General features: G+C 46.0%; 1 protein-coding gene across 4 annotated transcripts in view; it reads left to right on the top strand.

Annotated features, from left to right (window-relative positions):
* LOC142584783 (polycomb protein eed-like) overlaps positions 1 to 25,815 on the top strand; it is a 75,840-nt gene that overhangs the window by 6,923 nt on the left and 43,102 nt on the right. For 2 of the 4 annotated variants that reach the window (XM_075695044.1, XM_075695043.1), the window contains exons 3-5: positions 13,923 to 14,070; positions 18,519 to 18,584; positions 25,152 to 25,277. In XM_075695044.1, coding sequence (XP_075551159.1) covers positions 13,923 to 14,070; positions 18,519 to 18,584; positions 25,152 to 25,277 — 340 coding nt within the window. The remainder of the gene's footprint in view (positions 1 to 13,922; positions 14,071 to 18,518; positions 18,585 to 25,151; positions 25,278 to 25,815) is intronic. The other 2 variants (XM_075695042.1, XM_075695045.1) reach the window with 1 other exon arrangement.

Genomic DNA, 25,815 nt, shown 5'->3' with positions numbered 1-25,815 from the left:
GAGTCATCAACAATCAGCAGGGGCGCAGTGCACTCAAAATTTGTGTGTGTGCTCCATTGGCGGAAAGTTTTCATTTTTCGAGGGAGGGGGAGTGGGGCGCTGGCCAGCTTTCCGAACCCAACATATATATATTTATGATGTTACGGGAAGGAAGAAGCGTGCGTCTATTTACAGATGGCTTTTAATAGCCGGGCCAACAAGCGTAGAGCAGCGATAAAAAACTACCCTCTTCCTCGTCGTCTCTCAGGCCACCATCATAGTCCTCTTCACAGATTACTGACTGTGACATCACCCCCGTCGGAAAAAGCACCTTATTGGTGCGGCTCATCTGTCCGAGAAAGGTAAGGTTTGAGACGGCTGACGTGGATAATGTCAGAGAGACGTGTAGGCACCGTGGCATCCAGCGGAGACACTTCATATGTGACAGGAGTCACCTGGCGAAGGATGCGGTAAGGGCCATAGTATCGCGAGAGGAATTTCTCCGAAAGACCAACACGCCAAGTTGGATACCAGACTAGCACAAGAGCACCTGGTTCGTAATGCACGTCGTGATGGCGCTGGTCGTAGCGGCACTTCTGGCGTGTCTCTGAAGCAGAAAGACGAATGCGGGCAATCTGGCGTGCTTGGGTCGCTGTGGTTATGACATCCCGAGTGTACTCTGTCGGCGAGTTGAGCGTGGTCGAGAGGAGTGTCTCGACCACGCTCGAAAGTTGGCTCACGGCTGAAGAGGAGATAGAAGGGGGAATAGCCAGCTGTGTCGTGGCGCGAGGAATTGTGGGCGAACGTGACAAATGGTAGAGCAATGTCCCAGTCGCGATGATCGGAGGAAACATATATTGCTAGCATGTAAGTTAATGTGCGGTTCAGGCGTTCGGTAAGACCGTTAGTTTGAGGATGGTAAGCGGTAGTAAGTTTGTGTTTGGTAGCACATGATCGAAGTAGGTCGTCTATGACTTTGGAAAGAAAGTATCTGCCGCGATCGGTGAGAATTTGACGAGGTGCACCGTGGTGCAAGATAACGTCGTGAAGCAAGAAATCAGCGACGTCTGTAGCGCAGCTGGTCGGTAGGGCTCTAGTAATGGCATAGCGAGTTGTATAGTTCATAGCGATGGCAATCCACCTATTTCCGTCATTCGATATAGGGAATGGTCCGAGAAGATCAACACCAACGTGAAAAAAAAAGGGTCGGCCGGTATATCCAAAGGCTGCAGCAGTCCGGCAGGAGGCACAGCTGGTCTTTTCCGGCGTTGACACGACTCACACGCGGCAACATAGCGCCGAACGGAGCGGTTGAGACTGGGCCAGAAAAACCGTCGCCGAATTCGGTCATAGGTCCGCGTAACGCCAAGGTGTCCAGCGGTGGGAACGTCGTGCAGTTGCTGCAGTACAATCTGTCGCAGATGAGACGGAATGACGGTTGGGAGCTCAGGCCCGTCTGGGTGCACATTGCGGCGATACAGGATGCCATTTTGTAGTAGGAACATGTGAAGGGATGGGTCAGACGGATCAGAGAGCAGGCGTTCGATAATGGGCCGTAACGACTCATCGCGTCGTTGTTTAGCGCCAATGTCTTGCAAGGCAGAGAGCGAAAGAAGATCGGTGCGACATCCAGTAAGCCGTCCGGTACATCGACGGGATGACGAGACAGGCAGTCGGCGTCCTGATGTACACGACCCAACTTGTAGACCACAGTGTATGTGTATTCCTGCAGCCGTAGGGCCCAGCGACCGAGGCGTCCGGTGGGATCCTTGAGGGAGGAAAGCCAACAAAGGGCGTGGTGGTCAGTTGTAACTGTAAATGGCCGACCATATATATAGGCTCTGAACTTGCCCACCACCCAAATGAGGGCGAGACACTCGCGCTCAGTAATCGAGTAATTGCGCTCTGCGGAAGAGAGGAGGCGGCTGGCGTAGGCGATGACGCGGTCGTGCCCACATTGGCGTTGAGCTAAAACTGCGCCGATGCCGTAGCCACTAGCGTCAGTGCGGATTTCTGTCGGAGTGGAGGCGTCAAAATGGGCGAGAACAGGAGGTGTGGTAAGCAGCGTGATGAGCTGCGAGAAAGCAGACGCTTGTTCAGAGCCCCAATAGAAAGGAATGTCTTTCTTCAGGAGGTCAGTCAGGGGGACGGGCAACATGGGCGAAATTTTCCACAAACCTGCGGAAGTATGAGCAAAGGCCAATAAAGCTGCAAACATCTTTGGCACAAGTTGGTACGGGGAAATTCTGCACAGCATGAACTTTAGCGGGGTCAGGGCGAATGCCTGACGAATCGACGAGGTGTCGGAGCATGGTTATTTGGCGATGGCCGAAGTGGCACTTGGACGAGTTGAGCTGCAAGCCAGCGGTGCGAAAAACAGAAAGAACAGATGAAAGTCTTTCAAGACAAGTCGCAAAAGTTGAAGGGAATACGATGACGTCATCCAAGTAGCACAAACAAATAGACCATTTCAAACCACGCAAGAGCATGTCCATCATCCGTCCAAAGGTCGCCGGGGCATTGCACAAGCCAAAAGGCATTACCCGGAACTGATATAGGCCATCTGGTGCGACGAATGCGGTGTTTTCACGGTCCATTTCATCCACAGCAATTTGCCAATATCCAGAACGAAGGTCTATAGACGAAAAATAAGTGGCACCGTGGAGACAATCCAGAGCATCGTCAATGCGGGTAAGTGGATATACATCTTTCTTGGTGATCGTGTTTAGATGACAATAGTCAACGCAGAATTGCCAGCTGTTATCCTTCTTTTTGACGAGAGCAACAGGGGACGCCCACGGGCTGGAAGAGTGTTCAATAATCCCTTTGGCAAGCATCTTGTCAACCTCGCTCTGGATAACGTGTCACTCAGAAGGCGACACCCAGTATGGGCGTCGGCGAACAGGTGCTGCATCGCCAGTATTTATACGATGCTTAACGACCGTAGTTTGACACAAAGGGCGATCGTTCAGGTCGAAAATTTCGGAGTAGGACTCGAGGAGGCAACGGAGCTCTGCGGCTTGTTGGGTTGGGAGGTCTGGTGCAATCATGTTTGTAAAGTCGTCGGTCGGGGCTGATGTAGAAGGCGCAGAATGAGCATTGGTCGAAGATGGCACAACAGACAGAGCAGAAATGTGGCACTCGTGCGTCGGTGACAATGTGGCAAGAGACATGCCTCGAGGAACTACTTGTGGGCACTGTCCGAAATTTAGGATGGGAAGACATGTCTGATTGTCCGCAACAGAAATGATGGTGTGCGGAAAGGAGACATTGTGAGAAAGCAGGACTGAAGTCGCGGGAGTAAGGACGTAGTCTCCGTCAGGTACAGGTGGGCAGGCTAAGGCAGGGATGCAGGTTGCTGCAAGAGATGGCAGGCGTATAAAATCCGCGGAACAAATCTGAGTTGGAGCTTGAGCAGGAAGGTCAATGGGAACAGGTAAGGGTAGGTCAAGTTGTACAATGCCGGCGGAACAGTCAATCAGAGCAGAATGGGTGGCCAGAAAGTCGAGTCCAAGGATCACATTGTGAGGGCAATGTTCGAGAACACTAAACAAAATGGACGTGTGGCGACCGGCTACACTGACACGAGCAGTACACATTCCAAGCACAACCGGAGTTCCACCGTCGGCGACTTGGAGCAGTCGAGTCGGAGCAGGAGTCAGTACTTTCTTCAAGCGTGTTCGAAGCTCCGCACTCATGATGGAAATTTGGGCTCCAGTGTCGATGAGTGCTGTAACGGGCAAATCATCCATGTCCACGTCCAGAAGGTTCCGATTAGTAGGCAGGGTCAACAGAGGAATTTTAGGCTGGGGTTCTAGAGCAGCGTCACCTCCAGGAGCTGCCCCGGTTAGTTTCCCGTCGGAGAGTGGCGACGATAAGCTGGGGATGGAGAGCGACGATGCTGGGGCGAACGGGAGCGGCGACTATGTGGCGATGGCGAGCGGCTGGTCACGGTGGCTCGACCGTTGTCAGGAGCGTCTTCAACCTCAGTGGAGAGTGATGGAGGGCGAGGATTTAGTGGGGAGTGGCAGTAGGCGGGAAAGCTTGGTCGAGAGTGGGCTGGCTAGGAACTTTGACAGTGGCGAGAGATGTGTCCCACACGTCCACAGTAAAAGCCGATGGGTCTATCGTCATGTGTGCGCCATTCGGCCGGGTTGCGATAGCCCGGATATGGACCGTATTGGCTCCGGTGAACAGGGGCAGAGGCAGCAGACGAAGCAAAGTCAGGACGGCTAGCGGAGCAGATGGATGGAAGACCCACATTGGCCAGTTCTTGGCGAATTACCGACTGAATGAGAGACTCAAGCGGCCTGGAATCGTCAAAGCTCTGCGTCACTGGTGTGGCAGGAGACGCTGTTTCGATTTCTTGCCGAACGATACGTACGACGTTCTCGCAGGAGGTGGGCTCACGCGGTGGACAAATGTCTTCGCACGTCGATGAAGCTGCGGTATTGGGTAGCCGCTTAAACTGTTGAACTATGCGGCGCGTCTTCAAAGCGGCGACATTAGTTAATGATCTCATTGACCGTTGTTACGTTCTTGTAAACCAGCAGGTTAAACGCGTCGTCCGTGATGCCTTTTAAAACGTGGCTGACCTTGTCTCCCTCTGCCATATTGTTATCCACTTTGTGGCAAAGGGCGAGGACGTCCTGGATATACGCAACGTAAGATTCAGTGGACGTCTGTACACGGGTCCCGAGGTCCTTCTTCGCAGCACGTTGGCGGCCGACAGGCTTGCCGAACAAATCTCTAAGCTTCTGCTTGCACTGGTCCCAATTCGTAATCTCTTCTTCGTGTGTTTCGATCCAGACCCGTGCCATTTTCTTTAGGTAGAATATTATATTGGCCAGCATAAGCGTGTTGTCCCACCTGTTGTGTGCGCTGACCCGTTCGTAATTCTGCAACCCGTCATCGACGTCAACCTTGTCGATCCCGGAAAACATGCCAGGGTCGCGAGGCTGGGCCAGGATGACCGTTGGTGGCGACGACGGGGCCGTGGTTGAACTCTCTCCTTCGGATGACATGGTGGCCAGGTTACGTCCGCTGCGGAGCTCCGTCTTGCGCAAGTGATTACCTCGCACTTCCACCAATGATGTTACGGGAAGGAAGAAGGATGCGTCTATTTACAGATGGCTTTTAATGGCTGGGCCAACAAGCGTAGAGCAGCGATAAAAAACTACCCTCTTCCTCGTCGTCTCTCAGGCCACCATCATAGTCCTCTTCTTCACAGATTACCAACTGTGACAACATATATACAGTCAAGTAAACACGCATATGAAGCGGTTTATTGACGTTTCGTTCGGGGTCCGGCCTTCATCAGAATACATTGCATGGTGTCAGTACAGTTAATATACATGTGCCTATCAACCAAATGAAGATACGTTTACATGAAGAATGAATAAAATGGGCGAATAAAATGCATCCGAATCGTTCAAAGGATAGCTAATACGTGTATAGACCGATGGCGATTGCAAACATATCTAAAATACAAAGCATAAAACGCACCGAAGTGAATTGTAAAAACCAATCGCCACGTGACAACAGAATGTCAATATGTGCTCAATATGTGCTATGTTATCAAGCAAACACAGACACAGAAAAAGGGGAATAGCGACGTACTAGTAGAAGAAGGGACTTTGTATTTTAGATGATATGTTTGCAATCGCCATCGGTCTATACACGTGTCAGCTATCCTTTGAACGATTCGGATGCATTTTGTTCGTCCATTTTATTCGTTCTTCATGTAAACGTATCTTCATTTGGTTTATAGGCACGTATATTAACTGTACTGACACCATGCAATGTATTCTGATGAAGGCCGGACCCCGGCCGAAACGTCAATAAACCGCTTCATACGTGCGTCTACTTCACTGTGAATATTTACCCGGACCCAGAACTGCTTTTTTTTCTAATATATTAGAACAATGGTTCCGGAGAAGACCGCATTGAAGCAGGTTTACTGGAAGTACCCAAAGAGAGCTCCGTCAGTGACCGTTGTAGGTGACTCCCAGACGAAGCATATTTACCAGTACTTCGATCCTGCGTTGAACGAAACGCCAGCGTTTGTATCTCAGTGCGGTGCATCAATCTGTGACGTACCAGCACTATTGGATTTTGTCCCCCAGAACACCACAACAATCGTTCTTCATGTAGGCACCATTGACCTAGCTCGAGTATCAGCCCGAAAAGCTTTCCAAAGTTACTGTGAAGTCATCAATCACATCGCCAAGGAACGTCCTGAAGTCAGCAGAATCTTTACCACTCTCATACTACCAAGGACCAGGAACCGCCGACGAGGGTACCCTAGCACCACATTTGTTCGCTGCTTTAACCAAGAAGCGTGTTATTTCAACACCCTGTTGAAAAGATTCTGCAGTCACTCTCGACAAGTATTTTTCCTGAACCATGGGTTCGTATGGCTGCCCCCGCACCGTGTGCTCGCAGCTGATGGTTTACACTCGAACTTCGAAGGCGTCTCACTCATGGCCTGTCACATTCGGCACCTCTGTTACAAGCTGTCCAGTGCTATGTACCATTCTTGGTTAGACAGTGCTCCCAGCAATCTGCCTCAGCACTGCACTAAGGAACCGAGCGTTGAAGGCCATCTTCTGACCTGGCGTTATTGATAGGACAGACAATGAATGGTAGTCCCTCTTAAAAGGAGTGATCACCCCACAATCGAAAGACACAGGTCCATTGCAAGAAGGCTGCTTCAAAGAACAGCAAGAAGGCTGCTTCAAAGAATTGCCCAAAGAATGCCGCAGCGATAGCTCCGTCAGCTGAACAGTCGTCTTCAGCACAGGACGCTACAGGTTCCTCCCCGAAAGGTCCCCGCTACGAGTTTCGCAGAGCCCACACGAAAACCGTGGATGATGCACCGGCGAATTGACTAAAGGCTGTGTCTCCGGGTAACAATATTTCTTACCTCTGCTCAAATGAATTTCTAAGGCTAAGGAAGGTTACAGAAAAAAGAATTCGCAATGCTCTACATGTAGATACGCTAAATACCTACCTAGCTGCGGCTGTTGAACCAAAGGGTCTCCGTATTGTTGTAAAACCAGCTTTGTCGGACATGTCTGAGCGCAATATAGCTAGATGGGATAACATACTAACAAATGCTTCACTACAACTCGCCCGTGTCGTGTTAGATCACTATCGTTCTTCCAGTAAGAAATTCATGAACCAAGAAAGTCAAATTGCTGCGAGCTTAAACTTGTCCTCTAGCCAATCCGCCGCATTAGAGGCATTCGCAACCAAAAAACGGAATGAAATCTACGCGATGAAAGCCAAGAAACTGTCCCATGACGGTGTTGTATGCTCTTCTGGAAGCCAGGACAAGGTATTCAACTCTGCCCCTCTTCAAACCAAACCTCTAGAAGTACACTCCGGCACTTCTTCGTCATCCTCTGTTAGTAGGTTTGCCCATCAGGAGCAGAATAATGTTGTTAATATTTCGGACATTCAGCTAACAGCTGAGGAGTGCAGTGTTCTACGTCGTGGTCTTAATTTTTGTCCAGCAACAGGTGGACATAATGAATTTCAACTACTGAAAGATTTGGATAATTTCGCCCGTAACTTACGCTTGCGCGAATACTTCCATGACTGCACCAATTCAAGCAATTTGAAACACGCGTTACCCTCTGGCAAGCGCTGGGTCCCTCCTACACAGCGCGATAGATTTTTGGACATGTATATCAAAGCAGTACAACGAGACGTTCTACAATTGTATCAAAAACAAGCACCCTTCCGCTGTAATCCCTTCGCCATAAAGCACCCTTTGAACGATTTGGATGCATTTTGTTCGCCCATTTTATTTGTTTTTCATGTAAACGTACATATATATATATATATATATATATATATATATATATATAGCACTTGAACAAACTTCGTGTAACCTCGAAGAATTATTCACTGAAGTGACAGCCTTATATGAGAATTTAGAAGACCTCATAGTAGGAGACAGTTCAATTTCACAGCCTGAGTTCTCTTGCACCACCAAGAATCTGGTGTCTCCCTATGGTGTAATCTTCCTTCCTGTAATTGTTGTGCACTTTGCTATCACTAATACTGCTTTGCCCTTCCGGCGAAACTGCAGCCTCTCTCTCTCTCTTTTTTTTTTCTTTTTCTGTGAGTCTAAGCACTGCTGCGCATGACTGCTGTTGATTCTGATTTCTAGTGAATCCTGCTTGGTGTCATTTCAGTTACTGAGTGAATTGTAGGGGGTTCCAACTATCATGCACTAAGACTTTTAAAAAATAGCAATTTGATTACTCCGAAGAAAACCTGGTACATATTGTTTCCAGTACAGTGGAGTAGCCGCCAGTAATTCTTTCATTACTGAGATTTAATTTGGTAATTTCAATTAATTATCTAACTTGAGAATCACTCCCCTGATTAGGAAAGTGTCAATGAGGCATTTGTAGGCACCCCAAAATGATATCTAACTGCAGTGTTTTCAGCGACGCACTAATTGCGTACAATTTTTGCGACGTAAGTGCATATGAAATGCTGAGATGGACTGGGACTTTTATGAAGAAACGACATAAATCTTCAATCCTAGGCGAGGACGTGGAGACAGATATTCTGTCAAAGTTTTCTTCAGACCCACATGTAAGTGTTCGTAGTGTAGGTGCTGAAGCTGGAGTGTCAAAGTCTTCAGCATGGAGAGTACTTAAGAAGAGACAACTTCATCCATACCATGTGCAGCTGCACCTGATGTTGGAGCCCAGTGATTTCTGAAATCAAACGGACTTTGCAAACTGGATTATAATCAAGATGGACAGGCTTTGTCAACAAAATACTGTGGACCGATGAAGCTACCTTCTCAGGTAATGCCCAAGTGAGCATCCACAACGCTCACTATTGGAGCAGCAAAAACCCTCATTTTGTTTTGAAGGCACATCACCAATATCAGTGGTCGGTTGATGTGTGGTGTGGAATTTACGGTGAAACTATCATTGGCCCCTTATTTTTTGATAACAAGCTTACAGGCGACAGGTACGTCAGTGACATCCTTGATGGGGCATTTGAACATTTTCTTTGCGAACTCCCATTGGCTAGGATCAAGGATATTTGGTATCAGCATGATGGTGCTCTCACGCACGGCAGCAGCAAAGTTTGCAAATGGCTGCATGAAGTATTTCCGCAGCAGTGGATTGGACAGCACGGGCCCATTGCTTGGCCGACACGGTCGCCAGATTTAACTCCCCTTGATTTCTTTCTCTAGGGCTACGTCAAGGATCAAATATACTGGACACCAACCACAACATCAGAGAGCCTAACAGAAAAAATATGACAAGTCTGCAGCTCCATCCCTGATACCATGATCAAGAACACCTCGGAAAATGTGCCTATGAGATGCCAAATGTGTACTGCAGCAGATGGTGACTCTTCAAACGGGCATTATAATCAAAGGGTGCTTATTGGATCGAAGGTCACTGGAAAATTATTCTGGCCCTCACGCCGCCTCTCCACGCAACCCCATTACACTCTGTCGACAGACTGCCAGCTCTTGCCCATTTCAAGCATAAAAAAATCAAGCTATGTTCTTGTTCTTTTTAGTATCCTTAGACGCTTTATCGCTTCAGCACCGCTCGGCCATCAGCACGCATTTCTGCCATCATGCTATAAAAGCCGCATGCCCAGATGCCTACACTAGACATGGTGCCCTGTCGCAGGCCAGTCTCACTGCAGCAGACTTCACACGCTAAGAGCAGCACAATAACAGTGCACAATCGCCCCATCACATGGTATTTTTTCATATTTCGCGGGCTTTCTTTGGAATGTGGAAGAAAGGACCACATGAGATATATCGTGTTGGAAATAGTTTATTGAGAGGGTTTTCAAGGTGCTGTACAACTTTGGATATTACACTTGGGGTCTGCAGCCAATACTTAAAAAGTTGATTAATTAGACTAATCCGTTAGTTAAGGGGAAAATAAAAAATGGCCTGAGTAACTCTAGACCAGTGCCAACATTAAGCATTCGGTTCAACTCTCGTTTGGAGTGCCTGTCATTTTTAAAACTTTCGCACAAGTGGTGTAGGACAACCTATATATTTGCGGTGTTCCTCTTGTTGCAATTTCCAGCTCCCAAGGCAAGGATCGTGTTTACCTTCTGTTCACTAGAGAGACATGCTGACTGGCGACGAAACAAAATGCACCTTTAAACGTTTGCACTGACATCAATTCGCTTTTGTAATAATAGGTTTTCTGGCAAAAGGAAGAAAGAAGGAAAAATACCATCTGTGCACTTTATCTACGCCAAGACAGTCATCACAGCTTGTTTCCAACTAACACCAAACGCAACATATTACTTCAGCCAGGATGTGGCAGATAAGCAACTAGCTTGATCACAATGTGTTTCTGTATTTCCTTTATTTCTTTCTGGCTAACTCTAAAGGAGCCTGTTCGAGGGCGCTACTTTATGATGCGGGTAGGAGTGCAGTCACGTGGTATTTTACATATTTCGTGGGGTTTATCAGTTGGGAAATTTAGTACACAGTTTGTACGTCACTGAAAACACTGCAGTTAGATGTCCCTTGGTTGTGCCTACAAATGCCTCATTGACACTTTGATAATTAGAATATGTCTTGAGTTAGATAATTATTTACAGTTACCTAATTTAATCTCAGTAATGAAAACATTACCAGCAGCTACTCCACTCTACTGGAAACAATATGCGCTAGGTTTTCTCCGTGTAATGCATTGCTCTTTTTTAAGAATCTTGGTGCATGATAGTTAATTGGGACACCCTGTATATATATTTATGAACTCTGCATGCAAGTGACAATGCTTCCATCTCTGTTAAATGTTGTGAATTATTAGAAGCATTTTTTATTTCATAAGTTGTTAGCATTGCTTACTGAAAAAAGAAGCAATGCTAAGACACATATCATTCATGTGCATTTCACATGCCGTTGATAAAAAGACTCTGCCAAAGGGGTCACTGAAGTCTAGTTTTTTTTCCAGGGTCAAAAAAGCACGCAAAGCAATTTGAAGCGAGGTGAACATGCAGAAACATATTCATTCTATAGGCATAAGCTATTCATACCTTTCGATATATTTGTTAATTGGCTACCTCCTTCTCTTTCAAAATTATAATAAACTTTATCCTCTCCATATATTTGAATATATTGTTTATGTGCATGGTGCTTACAGTAGAAATTTAAAACAATCTTAAAGTGAGAAAATAGAGATGAGGCAGCCGCTACTGATGTTTCTAATGCGCTTGTCCTTCTATTGTCGGGATTTGCAGAAATAATGCGAAAGTATGAATTAAAAGCTGTGCACTTCTGCGCCAACAGTGAAGCAGTAAGCTATTAGCCGCAATAATATTTTAAGTGAAAAGATCGAGGCAACTCAAAAGAAACCTCAGGTGATGTAGGTGACAAAACTCTGGCCATGACACTTTAGGTGTGTGTGTGGGGGGTGTTGGCATTGGCGCGTACCCCCTCCCCCCCCCCCGTATTTATGATGCATGCCCCCTTCCCCGCCTACGCCACCACTTCTCAGACACATTCCTAAAGCGCCGCCATATTAATGTTGAGACTTGACAGCTATTCGGCGGTCAACATTTTGCTACCTTTTCACTCCTTTTGAATGGCGGTGTAGTTATCGGCGTCTCCTGGGATGTGAAGGACAGTTTCCTCATCAATTCGGTGCCAGCATGATTAACTTGAGATGCATTCAGTTTTCACCATCTATTCAAAGGTCACGCGCATCATTGTTGCTTCGTTAGTTCAACCTTCTTCGTTTAGACTGATCCTGGGACCAGGAAAGACCAGGTCTGTATACACGTGGAACGAGTTGCGGCCAGAGAAAATGCCAATTGCGTTTAACTTTTCTCTTTCTTTCATTATTTCCTCGATCGATGGCTTGCCGCAACGCTGACAGATCCTTGGAACCATACACCCGTGATATGGGTTAGATAAGGTCGAAAATAAAATAATGCGAGACAGTATCCCTCATCAGACCCTGCAATAACCCTTAAACTCATAGGTAATATGACTGTCACACGTTAACTTGTCTGGTTTTGCCCTAATTGTTCAGCTTGTTTCATGCAAAATTGCCAACTGGAAACAAGAGTCGCAAGGGTTTGAGAAATTAAGCGATCTACTAAGGGAGAGAGCCAAGGCAGCAGCCAAACAGGAAGGAAAAGTGAAAATTAACAAATTTAACTATTCTTTATGTAAATATGTATGGGTCAACGTCTTTTTATTTAAAAAGGAAATTGAAAAAACACCACTGGAAATGGAGGACAATTCCGTGTGTTTTGAATGACGCTTCTACAGTTATCAGTCGAGCCGCCTGACGTAGCCACTTCTCTGCTGTGCTTATGAAAGTGTGTTTCTAAGCTTCCGCGGTGGGCGTAGTACGTCTAGAATCGCAGCTTCCTGCACCATACGCGGTTGTACGTGACTGACGGCCACGCATCGTTACGTAACTTCCCAAATAACAATACGAGTCGGTTGTGGCACTTAGCTTCTTAGAGCAGTAAATAAGGGCTCCAAAAGAACTGTGATTGTTCCGCAAATATATATTTCTGTATAATTCTTCCAGAGCTAATTAAGAAAATGCTACTATAGTCGGATACAACTTAAGTGCGCAATGAAGACCCACTCACGCCCTCATAACCCCAGCCATTGTTCTTCCATGAGGCTGCTAATAATTTGTACTTGAAACTTTTTCTGTTACCCAAATAAGAAAGTAAATATAAAAATAGAATTATTAGCACGTAATTTCATACCTTTTCCCTTGCCTATTATAGTGGAATGGCGAATACTAATTTTTTATTGAACTGAAATAACATGCTGGCGTCGCTACAACTATTTGTTGTGAAGTTTCACTTCAGTTGGCAGTGAAGTTTCATGAGTAAAATGAGTGCAGCAATGAAATTGACTGCACCGCAGACTTTTGAAGAGTGAAATGCTCAGACTCCATACATTTTGTCCATGTCTGTTGCACACCTCGTTGCTTCTGCCGATGAAAAGACTCTTCAAGAACAGCAGACACTCCGGAGGTATCAAGTACGATGGCATTTTGAAAAAGCTGCATAACGACGATTTTGTTTGCTTCTGTGATTGGCTGGCGCAGTAACCAAACTTCGCGCGATCTGTGTGCCTTTGTTGCTAACTGCTGTTTTTTTTAATTTCTATTCAACCAAAGTAATCTTTATTTTACACTTTTACTTCTTTACTTGTTCTTGGCAGTGTTCTTCCTGCTCTTCTTTCCTGCATGAGTCCATTTGACATGGTTCTTTGTTTGCCGAGTAAAGGAGAGGTGTATTGCACAGGCGTACCTGTAAAATACACCTTATTTCATTTCTCTTTTGTGGGTTTACTCATTTTTATGGCGAATGGTGCGCATTATTCACATGTGTGCTAGTAAAGGTACCCCCCACATTTGCATAGAAAGGTTACATTGGGTTGGCCCACCCTCCGAAAAAAATCCTGGTTATGTGCCTGCATCGGCGGGAGGGGGCTCTGCCCTCTCCGGAAAACCCCGCAGAAGACTCAGGCCCCGGAGCCCCCTGTAGTCGGCACCTATGGTGTGCTGTCATTATGAACCATATATGAGTAAAGTGTGACTTCTAACTGACCTGCCCAGTTTTCTGTATTGGTCAATGTTGGTTTAGATAGTTTGAGATGTCCAAATGAGCTTGCCGTTTGTTGTGTTCATCCATAGAAGTAAATCAACTTTGGCTTTTCTTGTCACCTATGTCGCCTCTCAATAGTGGAAAGTAGCATGTAGGCAGTGTAGATTATGATGTTCAAGAATTCAAAAAAGATTATGAACATGTGCTGCTTCCTGATTAAGTGTAGCCAACCAAGCAAGTGCTCATTTACTTGTTAGGAATTCAAAGAACTTGTGACTAAAGAAAGCATTAGCATTGTTCATTTTAAAATACTGATCTTTCATAATATTGTTTTCCTTTCATAGATCACTCAGGGGTCGGATGAACCTTGCATACACTGATCACTTGTATTTGGCCGTCCAGGAGGACCACGGCCAGCCCCTTTTTGGAGTCCAGTTTAACCCGCACCTCAAGGGGGGTCTGTACATCTTTGCCGCTGTTGGCAGCAACAGGGTGAGTGTTATGCATTTAACCTTTGAGGAATGTGTATTACAGTCAAGGTTCAATTTTTCTGACTCCTTGAGAGCCGCGGAAACATCCGAAAAATCGGGCAGTCCAAAAAAAAAAAAAATTAATGTATGCCATTTATTTTCCCAAAGGGCTCAAATCGCCACAGGCAACCCTTAAATAGCTCTGAAGGCCTGCCAGTACACTTAATAGGTGAATCGGTGCTTGTACTGTGACATGAGATGGCGGGTGCACACGTGTGTAATTAAGGAATACATACTGTGTCCCGTGAACATTGTCCATTCCTATTCTTGATATGCTTCACCGCAATACTTATCGTACGCTTCACCGCGCAACACTGCTTTATTGAGGCGAAGGTGACTTTCTAAAACCAGCATTATGCAATGCTTCGCGCTTTTTGAGTTTCGAAGCCATTGGCGAGGGTCACAAAGGTGGAGACAGCGCCATTGCTGGCAGCGGCGAATCCTTTCAGTGAAAAACATGGCACCGACCAGCAAGAAGCTTGGGCGCGAATGTCGAAGTAGACCTAGTGTTGCCGCAGTAGTGGCTAGGGCTGCCAGAGGATCTGCGTGCGAGAGCTGCTATTCGAGACAACGGGATAATTGAAATGGCGGTGGCAATGGCTTCGGTAACATCGTTTCGGACCTGCGGTAATGGCAAGCAATCCGGAAAATTATGCTTTGAATTTGTCAGGTGCAGCGAAGGCATCCGAAAAATCGGCCGTCCAGAAAATCGATCGTTGACTGTATCTACCTTATAGTAATGTACACATTTCTTATCTTCATTTATGTACTACATTTTAGCAACTCGAGCATAATTCTGAACATCGTACTATCTTCTATATTGTTCGTTGTGTTTTTACTGGATGGGAACATCGTCTTTGTTAATTGTACAGTAGGCATCGATTAATTTGACTAGCTAATTCGATCCTGACCGAAGGTCCCGGCTAGCGCCCATTCATTTCTATGGACCCTAACTTTCATTATTTCGATCCTAAAATTGGCCTTCACTGGATGTACTGTATCAGATTTTACCAGTCAGCATGCACATGCCTGACCCCTATGGTGATCCCAAGAGCGACCCCTTTAGTCCGTCTCGGCAGAGCTTAGGCAATGCGTTTCACGCACATCAAACCTTCTGTGGAAAATGCCTATTTTCGGCCTGCCCTAGGAATATTTTCAAGCAATGACCAAAAATCACGATGTCTCATTACAGTATTTACCCGATTTTAATGCACAACTTTTCATTTCTTTGTTTTCTAAAAAATTGTTCTGAAAATTGCCTGCGTAGTGCAGTCCGATACAAAAGCGAGACAGCATTCTCTGCATTTGTGTGCTTTACCGCATAACGTGTCTGCATTAAAGCCCCTGCATCCACGCGCCACCGCCGCTTTCTTAAGTAGCGACAACCTTTGTTGTGCGCTGCCTTTTGCCCTCACACCAAATCCGGTTCCGGTATTTCCGGTTCCGGCATTTCCGGTTTAAAAATTTCCGGTTCCGGCGTTTCCGCTTCCTGGAGTTGCGCTGCGGGAATTTCCGCTTTGACTGCTGTTAGACGATGGTGAGACGCCCGCGCATGCTTAGCAGAGCTGTGGCAGTCACCATAAGAAGAATGCAAAGGGGACAAGCTATTGTATTCCGCTGAAGTAGTAGTTCGCGGTCACTGTTTTCCAAATGCACGAACGGCAGTGGTCTCCAAGCGCCCAGGCACTACATTCCACTGTACGTTGTCGCTCGTGCCACAACCAGTCGCAAGTTGACGCAAAGCAGCGAACACAAGCAGATCGCTGGTTACAATAGGTGGTGGTTCTTGGATAGAATCGCATTCACAGTTTCAACCGCAGCTGGTGCAATTAAAGCCTCTCCAGCGATGCGAAAGTAAACAACGCTCAAAAACAAAATGTCACTTCCACTCGGAACAGGAAACTGCAGCTACGTAAGTTCCGCTTGGCGCCGGAAGCTAAGGGGGTGAGTGGCAGAGGAGCGTGGAGGAGGAGGGCAAGTTGGCGGTACTTAAAGGGACACTAAAGGTTACCAGAAACTCAAGTTAAAGTGGTAGAGCAATGTTCTAGAACGTCTAAGGCGTCAATATAATCGCGAACAGAGCTTTAGTAACCGAGAAATTGAGGTAAATGCATGACAGGATTTGAGACCCCCCAGCGACATTCCGGTACTAGCCCGATGACGAAAGGACTCCTCATAATTTGTGTTACTAATACTCAACTACTAGTATTAAAAATATAATTTCATTCGATTATAAGACGAAAAAAAAAATGCTATTTGTCTACGTCTATTCGATTCTAAGAAAAAATTATATTTTGACGTTACCCTTCAGTAATATGGGTGTTCGAAAGGTTTCGTTTTCGCTCGACTCTGCGCGCTCGACTCTGCGCCGCGCACGCTTTGGAGTTTCAGTAGTTTCGTTATCGCGTCGTGCTGTGAGGGTTCTGCTGGCTCGCGAAACTTTCATTTGGAACAAGCAGCGAGAATGCCACGTCCATGTGATCTCGTGGGAAGCCCTCGTTGCTTTCCTGCTCCAGAGAGCCGGTGTCGAGGCCGCCGTCGTAGTACGCAACGACGCCGGCAGTGCGAGCCCTCAGCAGCAGGTCGCGCTCGTCGGTGCTCAAATCGCTGAAGTTGAGCCCACCATCGCGAGCCAATCTGTCGGTGTCAGGGTCCATTGCGACGAGCGTCGAAGTTAGCGTCACAGAATAAAGTACCAGCTTATGGGCGTCTTGCGCTGGAGTTTGAGGTATAGTAGCGGCGCCTGGTGGCGGTGCGGGAAACGACATCTGGGTCGTGCCAGCTTGGGTCGTATTGAGCCCTGGCTGTGGCGAAGCACGTTTCTAGGCCGAGTTTTGCGTCGATTCACACATTTTTATGCCCTGTTGCGAGTGCGAAAAGGCTCGTCGCTTTTCATAGACCACGCCGACCACGCTGCGAGCTCTCCGCAGCCTATAGTTTAACGAAAACGGACTCTCCGTGTGCCGTGGGACGTAATGTAGGACTTCATTCGTTTCTCCTTCCGCTAGCCACCATACTAACCATACTCCCTCTTTCGCTCTGCTGTCGGCTCTGCCTTGGCTCTGTTTCTGGCCGCGCGTTCGCGTTTTGCGCAGAAAAGCCGTAGCGCCGTCTGCGGACGCCGTTCTACTCACCGATGGCGCAACGTCACTATGAGACCATGATGTCAGTACTCCTCGATCGGAGGGCGGGCGATTTGAACTGCGCTAGAGGTACGCGGACGCTTCAGAACGCATTTTCTCTTAAAATAAGTCTCTCCTTGGCACGAAACAAGCGTTTCGAGGTTTCTGTGATGGTATTTCAACAGTCCACGTTGACTTAATAGTAACCTTTAGTGTCCCTTTAACCTGGTCGGCGGAAACGTGTATGGAGGAGCTTTAGTCTGCATTGCGGCGAAACTGATTTAAGGCAATCAGCCACCATTGTGCAACACAGGAAACCCTTCTCCATTTCTTTGATAAAATGCAGGTGCACATTAGATTTCTACGTTGTTTAGGCTTTAGTGTCATTTCTACGTAAGTTTTCTACTTTTAATACTTAGAAAGCAGCCATGTACTTGACTCGGGAGCGTGTTACAATTGGTAAAATGCTACCAAATGAATTAGCAGTGTGTTTTTGCATTTTTTTCTGCATGTAGCCTAATTTTATCCCCTGGATAATTTGATCAATTTCGTTGATCTTGTCGGGGTTGAATTAACGTAGGTAGACTGTATCTTAAAAAATATTTGACATTTGCCTCCGAACATGCCACAGATGTGTACATATGCCCATCTGGCAGTATTGTAGCAATAGCACCTGTGTATAATTTAGTTTCCGCATGTCCCTTTCACCCCAAAACACTGTATTTGCCTTTGGTGAAGCCATACAGCAGGTTGAAAGCAAAGTATTTTTGTGCAAGTTTTTTTTTTTTTTGTTGATGCACTTAGGTCTGAAGCATTCTTGATTCACATTTGAGTTTTTTTAAATGGTGCACAGATGGTTCAGTCAAACTGGATTTATAAGAAGTTGAATAGAATTCTTAAAGTAAAGCCGTTGGGGGGCCTATACAGCAAGCATAGAGAATATACATGCAAACATCACATACAGATTGCAAGCGAAATGAAAATAAATCCATTAGTTATGTACTCCTCTACATCTAAGCAAAATCAATCTAAGATTGAAATTAGCACTATACATTTCTTCTTTTTGTTCTACATTTGCTATTTTGTTTATTAAAAGGCTGTTTGTAACATAAATTTTACACAGTTATCAAACAAACCTACATAGACAATTACATGATTTCGTATTAGGGAGAAGCAAGTTTCAATAGATATGGCAGTGAAAATGTCAGTAAATTTTCTTTTGATTTCACTCTTGGTGACTACTGCATCTCTTGTTTTTTCAAACATCCACATGTCTTCCTGCTTTTAGGTGACTTTGTACGAGTGCCTGGAGAATGGAAGCATCAAGCTTCTGCAGTCATACTGCGATCCTGATGTATCCTTTGCCTCTGTGTTCCACCATGAAGTGCACAGGTTTGGTCCTTCTTTCTGCAGCCGACTAAGCAGATGCGACTGTGTCCAATGACAGCTTGCAAAAGAAAGAAACGGCGATACCGTACATTGGAAACTAGCGAACTGGGGGAATGGGCATCAGCTCATTTGTAGCATGTGCTCCCTGTTTTCATTTTACTAGTTTTACAGTGAAGCTGTTGCCCTATAGTTGGTTGGAATTTTTCATGTGTGCTTGCGCAACCTTTGCTGAGGCAAAAATGTGGGCTATCCTGGAGACAGTGCAAACATGTTGGAAGCGCATGGTGTCCTGCTTCTCGAAGAGGCATCACTTGACATCATCAGGTGGCATCATCACTTGATGAAGACAACATCTCATGAGGTCACGTTTGATGTGATGATGTCGTCAGATTACGTCATCAGATGATGTCGTCATGCGACAATGCCATCATCACCTAACAACGCTGGGCATAATGATGTCATGCAACCTTCATTCAGATTACTTCATGATATGACATGTGACATAATTACTTAATCACATTACGTCATCAGGGGCCAATCCTGGAGACAGTGCCAAGAAGCAGGAAGTGCACACGTGCTGCGTCTCCAAGAGTCATCGCATGATTTCATCACATGATGCTATCAGGTGATATTGTGACGTGACGGTGCCGTTGTCACGTAACATATGACGTGATATCATCACGCAACTTTGGTGTTATGTCATCATGCGACGTTTGGGGTGATGACGTAATATGTTTCGTCATTGTGGGCTGTGCCCGGAGACAGTGCAAAGAAGCAGAAAGTACACAGTAGGCTGCTTCTTCAAGAGGCATCACATGACGTCATTGCGTGACATCACGTTTGACGTGATGGCATCATCACATCACGTCATCAGGCGACATTGTGATGTGACGATGGCGTTATCATGTAATGTAACATTTGACTTGATGATGTCATCATGCTACTTTTGGTGTGATAACGTCATCACGCAATGTTTGAGGTGATGACATAATTGCGTTTCGTCATCATGTCAGATGTGACGTCACCACTTGGTCACATGGGTTTTGGTGCCTTTAGATGTTGAACTCCTAGTTTTTCATTTCTTGGGCCATATAATGATTTTGCATTTATAAAGAGTACACCCCTCAGCAGTTGTAGTGGTAGTTTTTCACAGCGCTGAACATCCACTTTGCAGGGCCGAGATGGCGAGTTATCTTTTTTTATTTGCAAATGCCTCTCAGGCGCCTTACAGTGGAGCATTGTATGAGAGAGGTAAATACAGTAGAACCTCAATATATATAATCCCGTTTTGTATGATTCTTTGGCATCAACGTCATCTAGAACACAAAAAAATGACCCTATAGAGCTACGCTTTTTTGTGTGTGGGTAATACGTTCCCGGAAAACACACTGACGTTTAGTACATCAAACTGGAATTGTAGGATACATTTTCTGGCTGCTACAATGCAGTCCAGTTATAGTGATATCAAAAAGAACAAAAAAGCTGATCATTATGACCAATTATCTCTATATCTGGGCTGCCGTAAAAGAAGAATCGACTGAGCATATCTATATAGTTCCGAAACCAAGTTTGCCACTTGTGCTAAAAATTCGACGTTGTAGTAAGTAGGCAGCGAAAAATAAAACATTTATTTGTACTTCTAAACAGCCTGTCAAGCATTAGGCACACTGAAATGGAAATCTGCACATGGTTTCACAGGAATTTCAGCTTCACAACCCCGGTGTGCATCGTGTCCAGCTGCTGCGTGAACACTGGCGGCAGTAATTTAGCTTGCATGTAATTAATGAGTGGCTTGATCATGGTCGGTGTCAAAGACTGACCATTCTCAATCTTGTCACTGCTGCTGCTGCTGTCATTGCATTCGTCACACAACGCCACCGTCTGTCGTGACAATGATCGCTCCATCACATACCTCTTCGCAGAACGAGGCAGCGCTATCTACACTTTAGAAACTCCTCCAACAGAGCACCACTTGTTTCATCGTTAGGGGCGATGTGCCCCCTGAGTTCGATAGTATCCGCAGCTTCCACCGTGTTGGTTTCACTATCATGGATGGTTTTGCCCTGGCACACAAGGCCCACCTTTTCCGTTAATTGGTATGGCCCCTGGATGCAGCCGTCACGATTGCGGCACTTCTACGCAAGCTAGTACATTTTGTGTCTATCAAAATTGGCTGCTTCGTCTCAAGCGACAGGGCTTTGTTTGCACCACCTTCTACTCTTTGGCACCATCTTCGGGGCTGCTTCCGTGGCGCATTTCCACGCTCACTTAGAAGGTGTAGGATAGGCATGTGCAGCTTTGCCTTTTTTTTTTATTATTCTGCTCTTGCTCTTCTCTGGATGCATGGAGCAAGATCACGTGGGACGTGGACGCGGAGTGACTGGCACCATATTGTGGCTCGCTACACCAACTACCGATGCTCTCTGTGGCTTTTTGCAACTGGCACGCTGCGGGACGCAGTGTGCGGTAATGGTGGCAGATACGAACTCGCGTAGGCAAATTTTTAGCCCCGTCTCTTCATAGTTCCTTAAGGGGAACTTAGCAAGGCAAATGTCAGGATTATTCTGCATGGAAAGCGTCATCCAGAAGGCAAAATTTTGATTGGTGAATAAGATATTGTTTGCGGGGATCAGGGTGCCTTCCCATGCCTCGTCTCCCAGCTCATGCATTGTGCTTATCTCAACCTCCGGTAATTTTTTTCAACATGGCAGACGTGGCTTGTGCGCAGGAGCTAATTTTCCACATAAACCATGCTTCTCCCTCCCGAGGTCGAATTGCTGTGTGAGCAAGTGTCACCGAGATGCGCCCTGATTGGCCTCTCGAGTGGTGGCCCCCGGGCGCCCTCTCTACCCGAGCTCTCCTTCACTGAGTGCTTTATCTCCACGGCAGATACTCACAGGCCTGCAACAAGTTAGTTACATGGAACCTTTGCTCCCGTGACTTCTCATTCTCATGCTTGGTGGACTGCTTTGCGGTTAGCCCTAGCACAGCAGGCGTGTGTACTCGATCGGTCTTGTGGTGAGCCTTTGCCCGTAAGCACCGTGACTGTCACACTGTGCTGTATATTGGGTGAATAAACCCGTGTTTGTTGCCAATCTGATTCTGGAGCCATCTCTGCGCCATGTTGTAGAGCCAACAATCCCTGCCGTAGTGCCTTTGTGCATTGCAGAGTGGAGGAGTGTCGTGCCTTTTCCTGACCGTCACTCGTAGGGTGAGCCTCGTGAAACCCATCTCCACATAACAGGCACCCAACGTGGGGCTCGAACCCACGACCAGCTAGCTCAGTCAGTAGAGCATGAGGCTCTTAAACTCAAGGTCGTTGTACATTGCAGGTCGTCACATGTTGCATTCAAAGCTATCGCCTCTAGCCCTGCCATGATAAGCATCTTTGTTAATCTATCTGTTTTGCAGTGCATCTGGCTTAGTGTCATTGGAAGCGCACTTACACTTTTAACACACGATAACCCAAACGCTACCATTTCATGCTGCAGGTGGCATGAAGTGAGTTGATGTTCACTTTATGTTGCCTCCGAAATTTCTCCGTTGGGCATTGCGCATTGCGCTGTGCAATGCCCAATGGAGAATTTTTGGGTCACTGACACATGTGTCTCAACGCTACCCACAGCTGTCGGCTCAGTGCTGAGGCCTAACCTAACTTGGCGTAACCAGCGAAGCACACGACACTTCATAAACGACAATTGCAAAATACACCATTTTGTTATGTTTTATGTTGCATCGCTTTGATTCGCACGAAAATGAAAAATGAAGGTGGGCTGTTATTTGCACCATCCAGAAGTGCGTGATGCGGTCGAGCCATCTCACATGCATTGCAGCGGCAGCCAGACGTAGGCTCAGAGTTGAACTTGCCTCATACCACTGCTCTTGCTTGTGCTATTGGTTTTACAGTGGTCGACTCTGTCACGAAACATTTTATTAAGAAATCAGTGTAGTCTACCAATCAGTGTTTTATGTGAAAAACTAGCCCATTCTTGTGTCACCCGTGGTGGCAACACACTCAGCCTGAGCGGTTGTCATGGTGGGGAGCTGGCCGGCTGGCTACCTCACTTTGTGTTGACCGTTAGTCTTGCCATTTATGCACAACAAGGGTCTGGAAAATGGCGGACAGCAAGGTGCCATGGCTCATATTACAGTAAAACCTTGTTAATTCAGATTTCACGGCACCAAAAAAAAAAAAATTTCAGAAATAACCGAATGTTCAATTATCGATAGTATCAATGAATCAAATGCCTGCCATGTCAACAAGCTTTTATTTACTGAATGAATCAACAAATCCTGTTTCTATTTTGCCCAAGAGCATTGCGAAAGCTGCAATTCTGGTCATCTCATGACTTATTAGCTCTCGCAGTAGCGAAGGCCTTGCGGCTTCTTTCGCAGTGCGGCTGCAGCGTGCGTCTCCCAACTCCTGATTATTTTTCGCCAGTGAGCTGGGCGCAGAGCAGATCGTCTGTCCATCACGATGTAGCCGGTGCTCTTCATTCTGGACATCTTCACATTGGGTGAAAATGAAACTGCCGTTTGACTCAACCGCTGTGAATGAAACTGTGGCAGCTATCGACATGATTATAGACGAGGACTACGCAGTTGTGAAGGCATGTGACCAATGCGCTCACAGAGTCAGAATGAAGCTACTGCTTGCCGCAACCACCACGGATGAACCCAGAGACGCTATCGACGCAATCATGAATGGTAACTATGCAGTTGTGAAGGCACGTGGCGAGCGCGTTGTTATGCACGGCAGAAATAGGCATGAAGCATTCTGGTGTTGCTGTCATTTATGTACGATTTCCGCTGCTGACTATGGCAATGCGGACTCTGCCACTTCGTTTTGGTTGGATGCTATCGTTTTATTTTTTCTCTTTTGCGGTACTTCACACTCGTCAAGCTCTGAAAGTTGTCTGAATTAACCGATGTGTGACCAAGTATATCCCAATTAATGAGTTTGATTGCATTAAATAATGCGTACACCCACCAGGACCAGAGGATGAGTTCGAATTATTTTATTTTCCGAGTTAATGAGGGTCGAATTAATGAGGTTTTACTGTAGTATGATTACCACGTAAACTTGCTTATGGTAATTTTGCTGTTTCCATTGTTCTTGCAATCACTTTTAGGTTAGATGCTGTATATAAACCTTTTCACTGTTTACAAACATAGTTTTGCTCTGTGACGTAGCCCGCTAGATTTAGCGAGCAAGAAAGGCATTGGTGCGATATTGACTAGCAAGAGTGCATTAAAATCTATGCCCGCAGATTTTCAACACTTTCCCTCTGTACATAAGAACAATTTTACAAGTGAATGTTGCCCTAAGTTACACAAATATTTTTATGTACTTGTCTTGAGGCGTAATGCGCATGTCTTTTATCTGAAAACTTAAAAATAGGCTTTCCGCCAGTGAAACAACATAAACACGCAATTTGTGTTCCGGCGCAGTAGGTTGATAAGGCCCGTAACCGGAAGTTTCTTGGGGGCACATTCTCACTGCAGTTATCGCGCGAATGAAACTGTCTATATGAAGTTCCACCATTTTTCAACATACCGTGGCTCTAATTTTGAATGGAAAGGGCTTCAGGTATAATGAATCTTTCTCGCTGGATTATTATGGTCCGTTGCAATGGGTGTTGGCTGTATTGGAGTCCCAGTGAGAGATCAAAAATGCACTAGGGTGAGAAATCTAACCTTTAAAGGTGCATAATGTAGTAGGAACAAAATTAAAACTGGCAAGCTGCAGCAAAACTGCAAATACAGCAGGCGTAGTACTACGTTTGCTTGACACAAAGTTAAGGGCACTGAAGTATTGCTATGTAGATGAATGCGAAAGCATTGTGACATCTCTCCGCTGACGTCTCAGCCTCATTTGCATACTTGCGTGGATGTCCAAAGGAACGGGCGCAGCTACTGATGCAGCATCTGTCGCTTCAACGCGAACAAAATGTCGAAAGCACAGCGCATACGATGCTACCAGCACTACCCGCACTCTGCAAACATTGCAGATCGCTTTGAAGATGAGGCCCATGCAGCTGCGCTGTAAGCAGCAGCCGCGAGAGAATGACCCTTTCCCTTCTCACCTTACCCCCGTACCTCACATGTGGCAGAAGAGGGCGCGCTTCCTTGCTTGCATGTGTGAGATTGAGCCGCGTTTGCCGGCTTACTCTTGCATGCTTTCACTCGCACATGTAGCATACGGTGCGCGGCGACAATTCATTGCCCTTGAAATTCATACAGAATCTTATGGCGACGCCAACGACACAAAGGTGCCTGGAGTGTCCATATAATTGGTATCGCAATAAAGTCTGCAGGATACCCTTTGCTGTCCTGACAGAGGCACCCCACTTGTGTTTCATTTACATAGACCTGATTGTGATTCTTGTGGCCCCCGATAGCTTTGTGTATGCTTATAACGAATATTGAATACAACGAAGGTATTTTTGTGTCCAATGTGATTTTGTTATAACGAGGTTCGACGGTATCCCTTTGCACAAAAGGCCATTTTCCTTGACCTGCGATCTTGAAGTCCGAGGAGAACTTCTACACCTGTGCCTGGTCATATGACGACATCACGGGGCATCCACTGCTTGCTGTTGCAGGGTCACGAGGTGTCGTTCGCATCATCAGCCCAGCTGCCATGAAGTGCATCAAGGTTTGTTTGAAGAGTTGTAGTATGATTGAGACTATATAGTACTGGTCATCTGAGGATCAGATGGGGCAGAACACATAGTAAACTATGCTTTAGTGAACTTGTTTATTTCAAGCGATGTTAGGTACAAAATTCATTTCTACTTGACTACTGAATTAGTTGCATAAACGTATACCTTCCTGCCATACTACCTTGTGGGAAATGTTCAGCCACGATCTGTGCCACTTTCAGTGCTGTGGTGTCATGGGAATGCCAAGGTATAAAAGGTTTGGCCTGTTTTGGATGTGGCTTGGTCTAAAACGTGTTCATGGTCATGTGCACGAAATTCTTGAAATGAAATTGCGATTTCTTGTTTCTCATGTAAGGAATCCTACAATGAATTTTACTCATAAACTCAACTGAAAAAATATACATGCATAATTGAAACTTGCACAGATTGAACACAAATCTCCTGATCTGTCCATCAGGCCTGTCAGCACAGTTCACGATTGGTTTTATTTTCAATTCACGGGCATAGCTATTTTGTGCGGTTACACAAATA

Source organism: Dermacentor variabilis, chromosome 6, assembly GCF_050947875.1.
Source record: "Dermacentor variabilis isolate Ectoservices chromosome 6, ASM5094787v1, whole genome shotgun sequence".
Lineage (NCBI taxonomy): Eukaryota > Metazoa > Arthropoda > Arachnida > Ixodida > Ixodidae > Dermacentor > Dermacentor variabilis.
Note: the sequence above shows the minus strand (reverse complement) of the source record. Positions and strands in the feature narration are given on the sequence as shown.